The sequence below is a fragment of the Plasmodium knowlesi genome (genome assembly GCF_000006355.2).
Source record: "Plasmodium knowlesi strain H genome assembly, chromosome: 9".
In the NCBI taxonomy this organism is placed as follows: domain Eukaryota; phylum Apicomplexa; class Aconoidasida; order Haemosporida; family Plasmodiidae; genus Plasmodium; species Plasmodium knowlesi.
Genome location: NC_011910.2, coordinates 411,136 through 426,330, shown reverse-complemented (window position 1 = coordinate 426,330; position 15,195 = coordinate 411,136). Strand labels below are relative to the sequence as shown.

The window sequence follows — 15,195 nt, the reverse complement described above, 5'->3', positions numbered from 1 at the left end:
TATTAACCCCGTCGGGGGTGTATAAAGGGGCGAAATCAGATTTCCTCTGAAACTTGGAGAGGTACCATAGCCATACTGTTCAGCGCATGTGTTATCGCCCAAGTTCTCCTTTATGAATTGTCGGCGAGAGAACCCTCGAAAGATTTGGCAAGTGTGACCTTCGTCAAGGGTATCTCCCTTTCGTTCTTCATCATGTACATTTGGAAGCAGCAGGATACGGGGCTGTGGTCGCTAGCCATGAGTATGCCTTCAAGGGGGAAGGGGAATTGAAAAGGAGGTTAAGGAGCATGGTGACATGTATATGGACTAAGGTATAACATTTATAGAAGCGATAGCAATAGAAAGATGCACCGTCCATATGGGCCATTACTTTGCTCCTCGGGTAATGGAGACAGGTAGGAGTTGGGAACGAAGATGAGGCAACTTCTGGTTTTCTCGCACGACCATTTGAAGATGCGGTCTGTCCACTGGAAAGTGTGTGTGTGTAGAGGGGGGGGGGAGGAAAAATATCAGGAGTAATATGTGAGAACAGCATAAATGTGTTTTTTTTTTTCTCTCTCTTTTTGATAAAAGTGTAAGTGTGCTGATAATACAGAGACTGCACTCAGTTGGTCCCCATGTAGAGCACTTGGGAAATTTTACCGAGGGGATGCGAGACTCCTGCCGGCCACCCTTGTACCACTTAATATTGTGGACGAGCTTGTATTCCTTCTGCACCCAGTTGGCATCATCCCGGTTGATAACGGGTCGGTTTCCGTTTTTCTTATAAGTGGGGAGAAAGGAGATGGGTAGTTCCTGAAAGCTTATGGACAAATCATATGAATAGGCAGAGTTTCCCTCATCATATTTTAGGAGCTCCTTCAAATTGTTAGCCTGCAAGCAGCGTACAGCCTTGTCTAGGCGTATTCCTTGAACTCTAAAATTAAAATCTCCCATCCAAATGACATGATGAAAAACGTCTTTAAAGTTGGAGGTTATTTTGTTACTGAAATATTCACTCAATTTGGTGAGAATAAATTCTCTGGATTTTTGTCTTATCTCCTGATCCTTAGCTGGCATATGGCAACCAATGAATAAAATGAACTGATTAAAAATGTTGAACAAGATAGATACACACCCCTTGCTATTATTTAACTTGTTGAAGGCGATAGATTTTGAGGCGCATAATTTTACGGGGCCATTTGGATATAACTTTGATGTCCTCACCCAGGCGGCCATCGTAGTTGACTTCATCTGGAGGAATGCTCCATCCCCATATCCGGAAAGCTTGCAATCAGCCAATGGTAAAAATTTGTAGGTCTCTTGATTTATATCCTTCAGGTGGCGAGACAAACACTCGATGATGTTATCAGATATGGACTCCTGTAGGCATATGATGTAGATGTCGTAGTGGGGTTGAATCCAAGTAGAGAATATTTGCTTCTCTCTGCATTTGGATGGACTTTGTTTTGAATTATTTTCCCTTATTTCGGAATTCCTATAGTTACTCTTCTCCGTTTCCTCATTCTCCACTAGTTTTAGCTTTTCCATTTTCCCTTGTCTCGATTTATCTATCTTTTCTCTTGTCGTATCGACTGTCTGCACTTTATTTGGGGATCCCATCGTTGATGTTTTGCTAACTACCTTCTTCCGGTTAGGCGATATGCAATAAGTGTTGCAATCCTTCGAACGAGGGCCCTCCTTAGGAAGGTCGTACCGTGGTAAGCTTTTAGCCCATGTGTTCCTATTGGTGATTTCTTTTGGGAGCTGACTTCTGAATTTGATTCTCTCATTCGTGATGCCTACATCACAGAGGGACATACGAAGCTTATTTCTGCACTCGCTGGTGCTTCTTCCACCTTTACGTAAATTTGCGCCTTCTTCTGAATTGCACATATCACACGATAAATCATCCCCTTGTGTGAGTTTTACATTGTCTAACTCGTTGAAACTAGTTGGTGATTCTCTCCCCGCTTCGATGTGATCACATGGGATGACTCGTAGTGGGGGGGGACTGCTTTGATTTTTTTTTGCCCCATCTTTGAAACTTCTTAGTTCTCCATCTAAAATACCTTCATACGCGTAGTTTGCACTCCTCTCATCAGTAGATGCAAAAGTATCAACGCTACAAGATCCCCCTATTTTATTATAATTTCCCAGCGTCTTAACTCTCAAGGAGGATGGGGTCATAGATCTGACAGAGAACCTATCGCTTACCTTTGAACCGTACATGCTCTCACTGCAGTTTTCGCTAAGGTAGTTACATGTGTACATTTTCTTTTCGTTGTAGCATTCTTTGGAGAAGTCAAAATATTCACAGTTCCAAGTACCCACGAATATACTCAGGGGAATGTTTTTTAAAATTTTCGAATCGTCTGCTTTCATCAGTTGTTGTCTAAGTGTGAAGTAGTTATAACCCATGACGTTTTTCATCTCCTTTTTTGGGGAGCTGGTTTTGTTGCTATTTCGGAGTCCTAGGCCAAGGCTGTGCGTTTTAAAATTCTCGCATCCGTTCTGGCTGGGAAGGTTCTCCGCGTCATTTCCATTTGGGTAGGCCGTTCTACCAAATGGGCTGTCGGTGGCAGAAGGAGCGAAAGTGCCATCAGCGGAAATACCATAAGCAAAAGTGCCATAAGCAAAAGTACCATCAGCGAAAGTACCATCAGCGGAGATTTCATCTGGGGAAGTGTCCCCCCCATCGGTAGCCTCACCAACATCGTCATCACTTTTGCCACTCCAGTACAAATTCTCATTTGTTCCACTTATGCTCCCGAATGGAGAAAACGACTCGGGGGGTAAATAGCCACTCACATCGCTGTGATATCGTCCATACGGTGGTGTTTCTTCTTTGGAGTCATCATGTTCCAACGCTTTGCCAATGGAATTCGTTTTCGTTAATTTGTCTCGATCGTTGGAAGTCATTCGTTCCTTGCCGTCTTTTATCTGGATGCTAATCTTGTTAGTGGGACCATCAGACATTTTCTTTTCTTTCTTTTCAAAATTAAAAAATTGTATATTTTTACTTTATCCTTGTTCTAATGAGGACATATCGGGGAGGGTTTACTCCTTTGATGCGCTCGCACGTTGGTTCTCTTTTTTGTATCGATTTGGGAAAACTTTTACTTTTTCATTGCTTCCACAGGAAGGGGACTCCTCTCAAAGCTATCTTAATTGGCTAGTTGTTAATCATCAATGATGAAGCTTACCCCTGTGTCTACATTTACTGTGGGATGTGCACACGGATAAACAGCAAAAACAGTTTGAAAGTTATGAAAGGGATTAGCAAAGAAGTTTTTTCCCCCAATTCTCTTTACCATAAAATGGGAAAACACCGTGATTTAATTTCTGCTTAGTAGTTCATTATCTGACTAATGTGGAAGACACATGGATATATATATATATATATATATAAAAAGTTACATAAAAAATATTGAGAAAAAAAGAACGTTCTGTAGAGTCACCCTAGCAGCATCATAATGTGAACCCCTTTGTGGGTGGCATAATGGGGTTGGCTTCTTATGATTCCTCAATATTCATGTATGGAGAGATAGTATAGTAAAGTCTACAAGGCTTGAGGTGGTGAAAATGGCCGAGTGGCCCAAGCGTGTGAAAAAAAAAAAAAAAAGCTACACGAAGGAAAAGCAGCCGCGTAGATAAATCCATGTCATAACATGATAAGGGAAAAAAAATATAAGAGGTAAAATAAAAATGCAAACAGGATGCAATATTGCAAAAAAGTTGTAAATAGGAAGGACAGGATGGCGAGGGGTGAGAAGAACGAGATAGAGAACAGCATTATTTAAAACGTAATGGGTTTATGGTTCACTTTATATGCGTGGAGTGTACGCGGAGGAGGAAGAGCAGCACAAAGTGGATGACAGCTTATGTGGTTCTTTTTTTTGTCCACCTGGAGGGCGACCCGTCTGCACGTGTAGCTATCGATCTGTATTCGCATTAATATTTATCTATATTCACACACATAAATACATAAATATATGCTTCATTTTTTTTCCATTTGATAATTCACAATTTCACACTTTTGTGATAGACGCAATGCGTACAGAGGTGGGGGGTTTTCAAATAAAAGGAATGGATAAAAGAGGAGCAAGTGATAAAGATAATCTGTGTTCCTTCCAGGTGCCTGGAAAATTTAAATTGGGGATGTAGACGTTGAGCTCAAAATCTGCTTAAAAAAGATTCTTCCTTCACATTTTTATTGTCCCCTTTGTCCATTTTTTTTTTTTTTTTTTTTTTTTTTTTTTAAATGTACCAACCGTTACACACGAGGAATTCCAAAATGGACGCATCGCTACAGGTTACCTGACTTTAACCGAACTAGCGATGTACTTTTTTTTTTTTTTTTTTTTTTTTTTTTTTTTGGCGCAAATTTGAAATTCTCGCACGTTGTAGACCAATCTGGATGTCGTGATTTTTGCTTCATAAAGTCATAGAGCAAAAAGGAAAAAGGAAATTGGTCTCTCAGTTGGGATTAACACACAAACCATCCGTGTTTTGAAGCTGCGTGTATCGAAGGTTCCTCATGGGAAGTTCGGCGACATGTACATATGGCAAATGTTGCGTGAGATGGGGTGTACTGAGCAAGCGTTTTAAATATATTTCCCACTTTACATTGTGGTGATTACAAAAAAAAAAAAAAAAAAAAAAAAAATGGACAAAGGGGACAAGAACAACAAATCGAGTCAGGTGTTTCTGTACATGCTTACTCAAAATGGAATATAAATTATTTCACTTTTACATTTCAGCCTTCTTCCCATGATGAGTGTACAGAAAAAGACTGACGGGACCCCTTTGCTACATTTGACAAACACGGGTGAAACGCTTCATTTACGTTGTAAGGTCTTCATTATGCAAATAACATTTACGTTTTCCCAGAGCTTTCCTTAGTCAAAAATTGCCTCCCCCATCACGTTCTCCAGATGGTTGTCCTCCTCTCCAGTTCGACATCCCCATCCGTAATTGTGTTGTTCTCCATTCGGTGCGGCATCAGTGACAGTAGTTGCAGAGCTGTTGAGAGGAATTCCCTGCACATTTTGGTTGTCCCACAAAAAGGTGCACAGTAAAAAAAAAAAAAAAAAAAAAAAAAAAAAAAAAAAAAATGGAAGAATGCAAATCAAAGTTTCATCCTAGTGTGCCATTTTTGTGAGGAATGACATAGCACAAACGTTGACGCATGGATGCTCACACACGGGTTGGTTCACATATGGAGGGTCTATCTTCAAGCCAAACACAAAACACCCTTCGGATGGGGGTTACCCTCCGTCAGTGATTAGTTTGACAACCGAAGTGGAAATCCTCTAACATCTTTTCTTCCAGTTTGTTGGGTGGATTAAGCCATTGCCATATTTGTTGCACAATCTTACGGGGAAAGGAGACGCACAGTGTGCCCCCTCCCGCTAACTGATAATTGCAGCACCTTATTTTTATCACCTCCCCGGGTCAAGGAAATTGTACGGCACGTTAAAATTGCCACAAAGTGGAGGGAAGAATTAGAAGAGGGAAAATATTTTAATACATTTTGAAACACATGTATTTTTTTTTTTTTTTTTTTTTTTTTTTTCTACCTGCACTTTGAGGAATAGTAAAAGATACACACTGGTGAGTTTACCTTCAACACGAGTTATTTTATAGGCTGGGTTAATAAAAAAATAACAAGCGGGTTAAGATAATGGGAGTACAAATCGTTTAAGCGATAAGTTTATGTGACATAGGAAGGGAACGCCCTCTGTAGCACTTCCGACGTGACATTATTTTATCCCCCTTTACATTTCTCCTATGAGGCTGATGACCGTCGTCCACTCCCTTTTTTTATTCCCCCCGACGAAAAGTTCATCCCGCGCAAGTCATCTTTTGAGAAATTTCTGCAGCTCCAGTAAAATGATACACACCTTTGATTTTGAAGTTTTTGGAAAAGTCCAAGGTGAGCAACAGGGGATTGTGGGTTGAAAAAAAAAAAAAAAAAAAAAAAAAAAAAGGAAACCTGCAAATGGAATAATTTTTACCTGATCAGAGGGGTTGATGACCCACACGGTTTTTAACGCAGCGATGTGCACTTCATTTTTTTTTTTTGTGCTCCTATTCATTCATTATATATATTTTTTCTTCACTATCCACTCGTTTGCTGCACTGTGATGAGGGTCAATTTGTTTAAGTTGGATTATAAGGAAGACGAAGGAAGTTGTATCGTTCGTTTGCCCATTTGATGGTGGGAAAGCAACACATTGCAGTGTGTGGTGCTTACGTATGAGGACCCCCTCCCCCCCCAAAAAAGTTCCATCTTTACTTCCCCCGGTTACCCTGTTCAGGTGTTTTCTTCCGGAAATACACAAAGCTCGAAGCAGAGAAGCTAAACATAAAGGGTCATGTGAGGAACACGGATAGGAACACAGTTGTAGGAAAAGCAGAAAGTGATAGCAAAGAATCTTTGGAGAAGTTTAAAAATTTCCTAAAAAATATCGGTAGCCCATCGTCTAGAATTGACGAATGTTTAATAACGAATGAGAAAACCATCGAGGGGTTCTCCAGTACCGATTTCGTTATAAGGCGATGAATTGGGATGTCGAAGAGCGTCACCCCTGGCCATTTAGCGTAGCTTTGATTTTTTCGTGAACTTTCCTCAAGGGGAAGATCTAATCCAATTTAAATAACACATAAAGGAGGGAACACATTGGACATGTTTTTTTTTTTTTTTTTTTTTCATTTTTACGAAGAGCAAATCCTAAGTTGGTAAAGACGCCAAATGGGAAGCGCCTAACATAGCTCACAGTATTCAGGCACAGGTATCGCCAGACAATATTTCTGTGATGTGGCGCGACATCATCCGAACTCAATGAAACGGCGCAAAACGGCCTCGAAGGTGCAAGACCTGGAGAGGTCCCTGCGGAGGAGAGGCGGAAAGGTAAAGACCATTTACGAAAAAAATAACGACGAAGAAATCAGGGCACTGATAGAAGAAAAAATTAACTACATTTGGAATTACATAATCCACATTGATGACATTGTGAGTGAAGAAGAATTTGCCAAAGTAGACATGAAACAAAAAATGGAAAAAAAACAAACCCTACGGAAAACAGATCATACGGAGGAAATTATTTACTATAATAAAAATATGGACAATTTTATTAACGTACAGAAAGTACGAAAAGCACTTCATCATTTCAAAATCCAAGTTAATGTGGACGACATTTTTTACATGTTCCTTTATTTTACCAATAACAAGTATTTTGAGAAGAATATAAAAAATGACATTTATTTTTCTGACCATATTGACAAGAAGAAGGAAAACATTAAATTCCATTCCATAAATGTTGATAATTTATACATCAATTATGATATGTTTCGTCAAATTTTTCTTAACATAGATTTGAATATTGAAAGTAATGGACAAATTTGGTGACACACGTGTGAGGATTGCAAGTCACTGCAAATGCAAATGGGGGGAAACATACAAGCGATGCACTTTCCACTCCATATGCATTTGCACATGGCAATCTCTGTTACGTTCAAAACCTTTGGACATTGCCCCTATTCATTGAAGCGTGTGTATGTGATGATTGTCCTTTTTTTTTTTTTTTTTTTTTTTTTTTTTTGTCCAACTGGGAAAGATACATTTGATCGAAAATTTCCTCCTTTTGGAAATTGGCTTTTTAGGTCTACCCACCTGCACGGCCATTATACCGCCTGTTCGGAAATTGGCGAAATGTTCTCTTAAAAAAATAATTTATTTATAGTGTATTTGTACTGCGGGCGGTATAATATTATATCTGCTAATTGTGCATAGTGTCGTTCACGGGAGGTCACCTTCGTGCTCCCCTTTAATTTTACAGGGGATCTTCTTAACCGTTAAAGTGCCTACTGTTTTATTTTTCCCCAGCAAGGAATTTAATTTTTTATTATTATTTTTTTTTATTTTTTTTTTTTTCGCTCCACGAGACGTACATCGGTTTAGCCATTTCGCATTTACGAGTATCCGCAATGCGTAAAAAATTATTTTAACCTGAGAAATTGGCTTTGAAGTAAAAAGGGATTTTTGCTTTTTTTTTTTTTTTTTTTTTTTCACTTTCAAATCTTTGTCATATACGGCCCGTGTTTTCCTTCTCTCTCCCCCCCATATTTCTTGCTCGGTGGCCAAACTAGTTTGCCTTTTCAGTTGAAGAAAATGTCAATTGGGTGTTTCATCCGCATGAGGATGTGAGACCGTTCGACAATTGCGAAAATGTGACTTGACGACTGGGAAAAAGGGGGGTGGAGAGAAAATACAATTTGCCTTGCTCTCGATGAGACTGTATAAATATGCCCCTCCCGTGTGATGCAACCACCGAGGTATTATAGAAGGGGAACACCTTTTCTTTTTTTTTAGCTAAGGGGTTTCTTGTTCCATGTTTGAATCATATTTCCGAGACGAACAAGCAGATTGAACAACATGAAGTCAAAGTACGAGGCCCTGTTCGACAACGAGGCGAGTAGCTCGCGCCAGTTCACCAATCAGATTAATGGGGAGTCTCACCGGAATGAAGAGAACACAGTGTCTCCGAACAATAGCCTGAACAACATATATGGAAAAATAGTTAAAATAAGGAAAGAGCTAGAAAAATCATACAATTTATTTTATTCATACAATTTAATTGTGTCCACCGAAGGGGAAGGCAACATAAACCCAGGAAGAAATTACGCAGATGTGTATCAACGAAATGACGCTTTGAAGATAAACGCAAATGCGAAAAATAATTTAACTCTAAACAAAATAAACGCGCTCACAAATTCCTTTTTTATGAATGTTGAAACGTTGAGAAATACATACTCTTTTCTTGGCACAAATAATATGAACGGTCAGGCAATAATGAGGGGTGATGAAAACGTTATATGGGAGAGAAGGATTGAAACGTTAACGAATGAAGCCAACTCGTACATCAAAACACTTGACGGAATTTACAAAACGAATTTGAGCAATACGGAAAGGAACGCCCGTAATGCATATAACGAGCGGGATGGTTTAATGGGCAACAGTTTGCACAGAGACGGGAAGAAGGCGAAAAAGAAAATGGCTGCTGACACGGCTATCGGTTATCTACACAATGAGAGGGAAATACTTAAGGAGGTGGAAAACAATCTGAAGGTCTTTCACATCCAGGGAATGAGTACATTAGAATTAATTAGGAAACAGAACAAATTTTTGAAAAATGTTCGTAAGAAAGTAATTGATATTTACAACTACGTTGGCTTGTCGTCTTCCCTCACCGACACCATCAAGAAGACGCACAAGCAGAATTTGATCATCGTCATCGTGGGTATGGTTCTGTCCCTGCTCTTTTTTTACGTACTCTACAAATATGTCCGGGGCTGATTTGCGCAAACTGAACACACGCATGGCCAAATGCATACATAAGTAGTAAATGTACGCATAGTTATGTAGCCATATATGTGCCCACCTTTTCCCCCATCTGTACGCACATATATATTCTCATTTAGGAATGAATGTGCGGAACAGTCGTATTACCCCCCTGCCTCTCTTTCGCTTTTTTTTTTTTTTTTTTTTTTTTTTCTCTTTATTGCTCAGCAGCTGTTATGATGATACATGTGCGAGTAAAAATGTTTATTCCTAATTTTGTTTGTTTAAATGGTGAAGTTAAAAAAAAAAAAAAAAAAAAAAAAGGAAAAATATATTTGCCACCTAATATAATAGCATGTATTTTTTTTTTTTTTTTTTTTTTTTTTAATTTGTTTTACCGCCCTACGAGTTTGTGAAAATTTTTCTTCCACCTTTTTTTTTTTTTTTTTTTGAGCCGCTTGGCACATACTTCATTTCACGTTTTGACAAAGTTTAGTCATTTTGCAACCGCGTACTGAATACGCTCTTTAATTTGCAACCCGGAAATGGGAAACCAGGCTGAGGGACGCATTCGTAGTATGGAGATTAACTTGTTCTTCTCCACCTGAGGGTAGGAGGCCCAATCGGTCCGTCTCTTCGATGCGTGACCCGCCCTCTTCTTATTACCTGCTACGAGGCGGGGAACGCTTCCAATTTTTTGTGCTTCGAGCGGGCAACTGTTGAGTGTTAGATATTGCATGAAATAGAAGAAAAAAAAAAAAAAAAGAGGGAGGACCACCAGAGGGCGAAACTGCGAAAGAGCAAAGGGAAGAATGGAGGAAGACACTGTTCCTGTGGAGGAAGCCTCTTCGGCTTCGGAAGCACCGCGACCTGGGAGATACGACCACCTGTCCAAAGAAATGCAGGAGTTCTACGTGGGCGTGCCATACAGCTGGGAATACGTGGAGGACAGCAGGGGGTGGTTCATCATCGAGACGAGCAAAGGATATAAATTCTACTTCAACAAAAAAACGAGCGAAAAGACGTGGAAGTGCCCAAAGGAGATAGAAATTTTGCTGAATAAAAAGCAAAGTGTTAATCCAGTTTGTGAATCAGGGGAGAGAAACCCTACAGGGGATGATCACCTTCATGGTATAATGGAAATTGACTCACACACAAGGGGGATTAATTCAAGTGATCTATCCAACATAACAAGGGGACAAGGGAAACAAGAGAAAGAAAATATGGAACAAATTCTCATGGACTATAAAAACCTTCTCATCGAAAAAAACATAGATCAATTTTGTAGATATGAAAACGTGTTGGCTCACCTTCTCTATGATGAAAGGTACCTGAAGGTACCAAAGGAACTGAGGAAGGAATATTTTAATAATCTTGTAAAGGAAATTGACTGTGACAGAAGAAGAGAGCTCAAAATGTTAGTAGAGAATTTCCAAAGTTTATTGTGTAAGATGGAAGGTGAACTTCGGTACCCCTTTCAAGAGGCAGACGCCATATCCATTTTGAGGGGTGAAAAAGCATTCAAAGGGAATGGAACAAAAAATTGGAATGCGACAAGGATCAAATTGTTAAGGGAGTTTTTACAAAAGAAAAAAAAAAACATGGAAAGAGAAACGGAGGAAAAATTGGAACAAGTTTTACTTGACGCCTTGAGAGGGGAAAGTCCAGGGGCGTGGATTAAAATAAAAAATAATTTACTACGAAATAGCAAGTATGACATTTTATCCTTTGAAAAAAAAAACCAAATATTTCAAAGTGTAAGTCAAAAGTTGTTGGCCAAGCGGAAAGGAGAAAATCGACATGGAGATTCCCTCTCAGGTACTATGCGGTCGAATTATCGTGCGAATACGATTAATGACGAGAGAAATGTTTTTGTGAGCCTCCTGCATGAGAAGGTAAAACACCCAGTTATAGACGAAGCCATTTTGAAGCAAGACTCATTTACGGCAAAAAAGGTCGACTCCTTTGAGGAGGCCATGAAAATTCCTACTGACCTCACAACAGATGACAGGTACAAAAATATACGTCTAACGGATACGGAAAAATTAAACTTATACAGAGAATTTATTATAAGCTACATAAATATGAAGAAAGACACATTCGAAAAAATGCTTCATGAACTTCCAATAAATTATATGAACGATTCTGTGGATGACATTATAAAGATGGTTGATAAGAATGACAGAATCTTTAAGTCCTTACCATCAGTACATTTGGAAAATGTGTTCTCAAAATGGAGAACATACAAAATTAAGGAAGCTAAAAAAATGTTTGCAGATTTTTTGAAGAAATCCAATTGGGTTAAACACGACTCCGATGAGCAGAGCAACTACGATGCGCTCCTCAAACTTCTGTCGCAGGACATCAGGTAGGAATTTCTTAGGGGGTGTGTATCTGTGTACTGATGGACCCTTTCTATCCACTTGCATCGTTCCAAATTGGCCCCTTTGAATAATTATCTATGCTTCATTAAATCACCATTTTCCCCCATTGCAGCTACCAACGACTCAAGTGCGTACCCGCAGAGAGAGAAGAAATGGTGATGAAGCGCATAAGGGAGTTAAAGGAAGAGCACAAGAAGAATAAGAACTTAGCAGAAAGGCTGAACCGTTGACGCGTTCGAAGTGGTAACTTCTCAATTATGGTTACGCTCTTCTTGGATGCATAAGATAGTCGCAATGGCGACTCAAACGGTGGCACCTTTTTTTTTTTTTTTTTTTTTTGTTTTATTTGTGGGCATGTGTATTTGCGGAGCAGAGCAAAATATATTTTTTTTTTTTTTTTTTTAATAGCCCTTTAGCAACCCCTGCGTTGCAATGAATCTTGTAAATTCATATTCAATACACACAAAACGAGGTAATAACGATCCTTGCGTGTGCATTGAATATGTAGATTATTTTTTCCCCATTTGATCTACTACAAAGAGGGAGGTTCTCCCTGCGTTGCTTATGCACAGTTGAGTGGGCATATATATAGCTGTCCATATGCATTATTATATTCCTCTCGCTACATACACCCCTTAATGGAATTAACACATTTGTCGTTATGAAAAAATCCCCTTTTCAGAGGCCATATGAATAAAACAAATCCGTATGCACGAATGTGGCTATAAAAACATAGCCATTGGAGGGTGCGTCTACTTCTTTACATTTGTGTGTATACATTTCCCCGTGCCTATGGTTAAAATTGTAAGACTTTGAACTGCACAGTCATGGAAAAGGTTACAAATTTACATGTGCGTTGAATTTTTTTTTTTTTTTTTTTTTTTTTTTTGTCTTTCACTTGTACCTTTAAGAAAGTGTGCGTCATTTTGCCTTAAAAAAATTATAAATTTTTTTGCAGCAGAAATGTGCTTTAGGGGATAGAGAGTTCACGGGGAAAACTCCATCTTATGTGTGAGAACTTCTCAGAAGTGAGGTGCATTCCTTTTTTTTCTCTCTCCCAATATGGAAAGTGTTTATATATCACTAGGCACTGGAGGGTCTTTGCTTCGGAGTACCGTCTTTTGTTGGCGTGCTGCAATTCTTTTTTTTTTTTTTTTTTTTTTTTTTTGCATCGATGGGATAAACCGTGGTGGCACTGAGGTGAACGTTCGAAAAGAAGAAGTGAGAGAGAACGAGAAAGAAAAAGAGGAGAAAATAAGGCACATAAGCAAAATAAAGGTGAATTATTTCTCCACTTTCAGCACATTCAATTTGTTATATTAAAGTAGGCTATTTTTTCTTTTTTTTTTTTTTTTTTTTTTTTGCATTTTTCAAACCACTTTATGCTCATTTAAGAGCCAAGCAAAAATGTAAAATAGGAATTAACCCTATGCCTTCGCGCGATAGTACGTATGCAGGAGGAAGCTTTCCTTGTAGGGACGAACGAGCCCTTTTAAAAGGATACCCATTTTTTTGTAAATCATACATGGTACATCCTATCCACGTTTTAAAATTTGAGTAAGTGTGGAGAGAATAATAAAAATAATAGGAAAAAAAAAAAAAAAATTTATGACAGAAAGAAGCCTCCAACTGGGGCATCTTAACCAACGTAGGATCCTCTAAAAAAGTAGCACACACAAGGAGATGTACTTGGCGAAAAAGCCACAACATTTATTTGTAATCCCTTTTATAAAATTTTCATTTTATTGGCACCTTTTTCTACCTTGAACGTAGGTAATACGAAGGCGAACTCAGCACACAGGCAGATAGCTTCGTCTCGACGGTACTGTGTTGCGAAATGGCGCTAGTAGCGCGAAGACTGTAAGGGATTACAATAAGGGTGAACGCGTAGATGCCTTTGCCCGACCGTTGCGAGATATTCATATGAGTACCTCGCACGATTGTTCCAGTCGTTGCGACGCGTACACCCCCAAGTGAGCGCACCCAGGTAGTGTTTCCATTTGTGTGTCCGCTTGTCGGAATCGTGTAAAGGGGTTATTTCGCTCTTGGGGGATCTACTGTGTTTAGGTGGTCACCACAAGTAGGAAGATAATCTGATAGGAAAGCTATCCTGATTGGGAGATCCCTCTTGGAAAAGCACCCGTAGTCTACCTTTGCAAGCGCACTCGCGAAAATGTGGCTGGAAAAGTACGCCCCGCAAAGCCTGGACGAGCTGAAAATTCATAAGGATATTACGCAGAGATTGAAGAAGCTGAGTGCACACAAGGACTTACCTCACATTATTTTTTACGGAGCGCCGGGAGGAGGAAAAAGTACCAGAATAGATTGCCTAATAAAGGAAATATTTAAGGAAGAAAAAATAATCAGGAGACCAGAATGCTTAACGAATGCAGAAAATAAAATAAGCATAAATGTGGTCCAGAGTAATTACCACCTAGAGTTACAATGCTTCGAATTAGGAATCAAGGACAAGGTAATAGTGCAAAATGTTATTAAGGAGTTATGTAGCTATAAATCGAGTGCGTCTTTTTTTTCCAAAACACCCATGTATAGAATATTTGTTTTTAAAGATGCCGAATTTTTAAGTGAAGGAGCTCAAGCAGGATTGAGAAGAACCTTGGAAACATACATAAGAAATGCCAGAGTTATTTTACACTTGGAGCATTTGTCAAAAATTATCGAGCCGTTAAAGAGTAGGTGCATTTGTATCCGAGTTCCTCTCCCAACGGAAGAAGAAATTTTTTCGGTCCTAAATGATATTAGCGAAAGTGAACATGTCCCTGAACCCTTTTGTTCAGTCGACTTTTTCAAAACATTGATTAACAAGCATGGACGTAATTTGAGGAAATGTATTATGGCACTAGAAATGACAGTGTATTCAAATTCGGCCAAGCCACATCAGTCTCTTTCCGTCGCTAGTACATACATAAACGAACTCTGTGAATTTGCCTTTGTAAATCCGTCCCAAATAAAGATGAAAGAATGCGTAACGAAAATTCAGAGCTTAATAACATGCCAAATTCCGGTCAACTTCATCTTTGAAACGATCATAAAATATTTGTTACGAAATAATTTTAATTACAAACTCAAGTATTATTTCCTCAAATTGTGCTCCCACTTTTCTTTCCTTTCGGAGAACTCTTTCGACAAAAGCATCTCCCTCATCGCCTTCATCGTCAACGCCAACACGGCTATTATTAAGTACAACTTGGCGAAGAAGTAGCATCGCCACGGTGCCTTCCACTATACTTACCAGTACATGTTCACCGTTACCTGCACAGCCTCCCTGGGCATTTACGTTGCATATTGTGTGTCTTTTTTTTTCTTTTTTTTTTTTTTCACGCCTTCTGCTCCCGCTCCCCCCTTTCATTGCGTGTGCACACGGCGAGCCCTCCCCCCAAGATGGTCAAAAAGAACTCGCAAACAATTCACAACAAATTCGTACACAATTTACAAATTGATAACAAAGAAGCGGCAACTTCGCGC

At 39.2% G+C, this 15,195-nt stretch overlaps 6 protein-coding genes across 6 annotated transcripts; 5 read left to right on the top strand and 1 right to left on the bottom strand.

The window, feature by feature from the left end:
* Positions 1–110: 110 nt before the first annotated feature.
* Positions 111–2,901, bottom strand: PKNH_0909300 (endonuclease/exonuclease/phosphatase family protein, putative; the record flags this gene model as incomplete). The annotated part of the gene is made up of 3 exons (XM_002259080.1): positions 111–247; positions 371–467; positions 643–2,901. The coding sequence occupies 3 exons, from the start codon at positions 2,899–2,901 to the stop codon at positions 111–113; spliced, it is 2,493 nt and encodes an 830-aa protein (XP_002259116.1).
* Positions 2,902–5,772: 2,871 nt separating this feature from the next.
* On the top strand, positions 5,773–6,547 carry PKNH_0909200 (acylphosphatase, putative; the record flags this gene model as incomplete). The annotated part of the gene is made up of 2 exons (XM_002259079.1): positions 5,773–5,917; positions 6,303–6,547. 2 exons carry the CDS (start codon positions 5,773–5,775, stop codon positions 6,545–6,547), a joined length of 390 nt encoding a protein of 129 aa, XP_002259115.1.
* A 279-nt stretch (positions 6,548–6,826) lies between these two features.
* PKNH_0909100 (conserved Plasmodium protein, unknown function) lies at positions 6,827–7,393 on the top strand (the record flags this gene model as incomplete). The annotated part of the gene is made up of 1 exon (XM_002259078.1): positions 6,827–7,393. The coding sequence occupies one exon, from the start codon at positions 6,827–6,829 to the stop codon at positions 7,391–7,393; it is 567 nt and encodes a 188-aa protein (XP_002259114.1).
* A 1,026-nt stretch (positions 7,394–8,419) lies between these two features.
* PKNH_0909000 (protein transport protein BOS1, putative) lies at positions 8,420–9,340 on the top strand (the record flags this gene model as incomplete). Its single annotated transcript, XM_002259077.1, has 1 exon — positions 8,420–9,340. The coding sequence occupies one exon, from the start codon at positions 8,420–8,422 to the stop codon at positions 9,338–9,340; it is 921 nt and encodes a 306-aa protein (XP_002259113.1).
* A 797-nt stretch (positions 9,341–10,137) lies between these two features.
* PKNH_0908900 (conserved protein, unknown function) lies at positions 10,138–11,939 on the top strand (the record flags this gene model as incomplete). Its single annotated transcript, XM_002259076.1, has 2 exons — positions 10,138–11,693; positions 11,822–11,939. 2 exons carry the CDS (start codon positions 10,138–10,140, stop codon positions 11,937–11,939), a joined length of 1,674 nt encoding a protein of 557 aa, XP_002259112.1.
* Positions 11,940–13,882: 1,943 nt separating this feature from the next.
* Positions 13,883–14,932, top strand: PKNH_0908800 (replication factor C subunit 5, putative; the record flags this gene model as incomplete). Its single annotated transcript, XM_002259075.1, has 1 exon — positions 13,883–14,932. The coding sequence occupies one exon, from the start codon at positions 13,883–13,885 to the stop codon at positions 14,930–14,932; it is 1,050 nt and encodes a 349-aa protein (XP_002259111.1).
* Between the last annotated feature and the right edge of the window lie 263 nt (positions 14,933–15,195).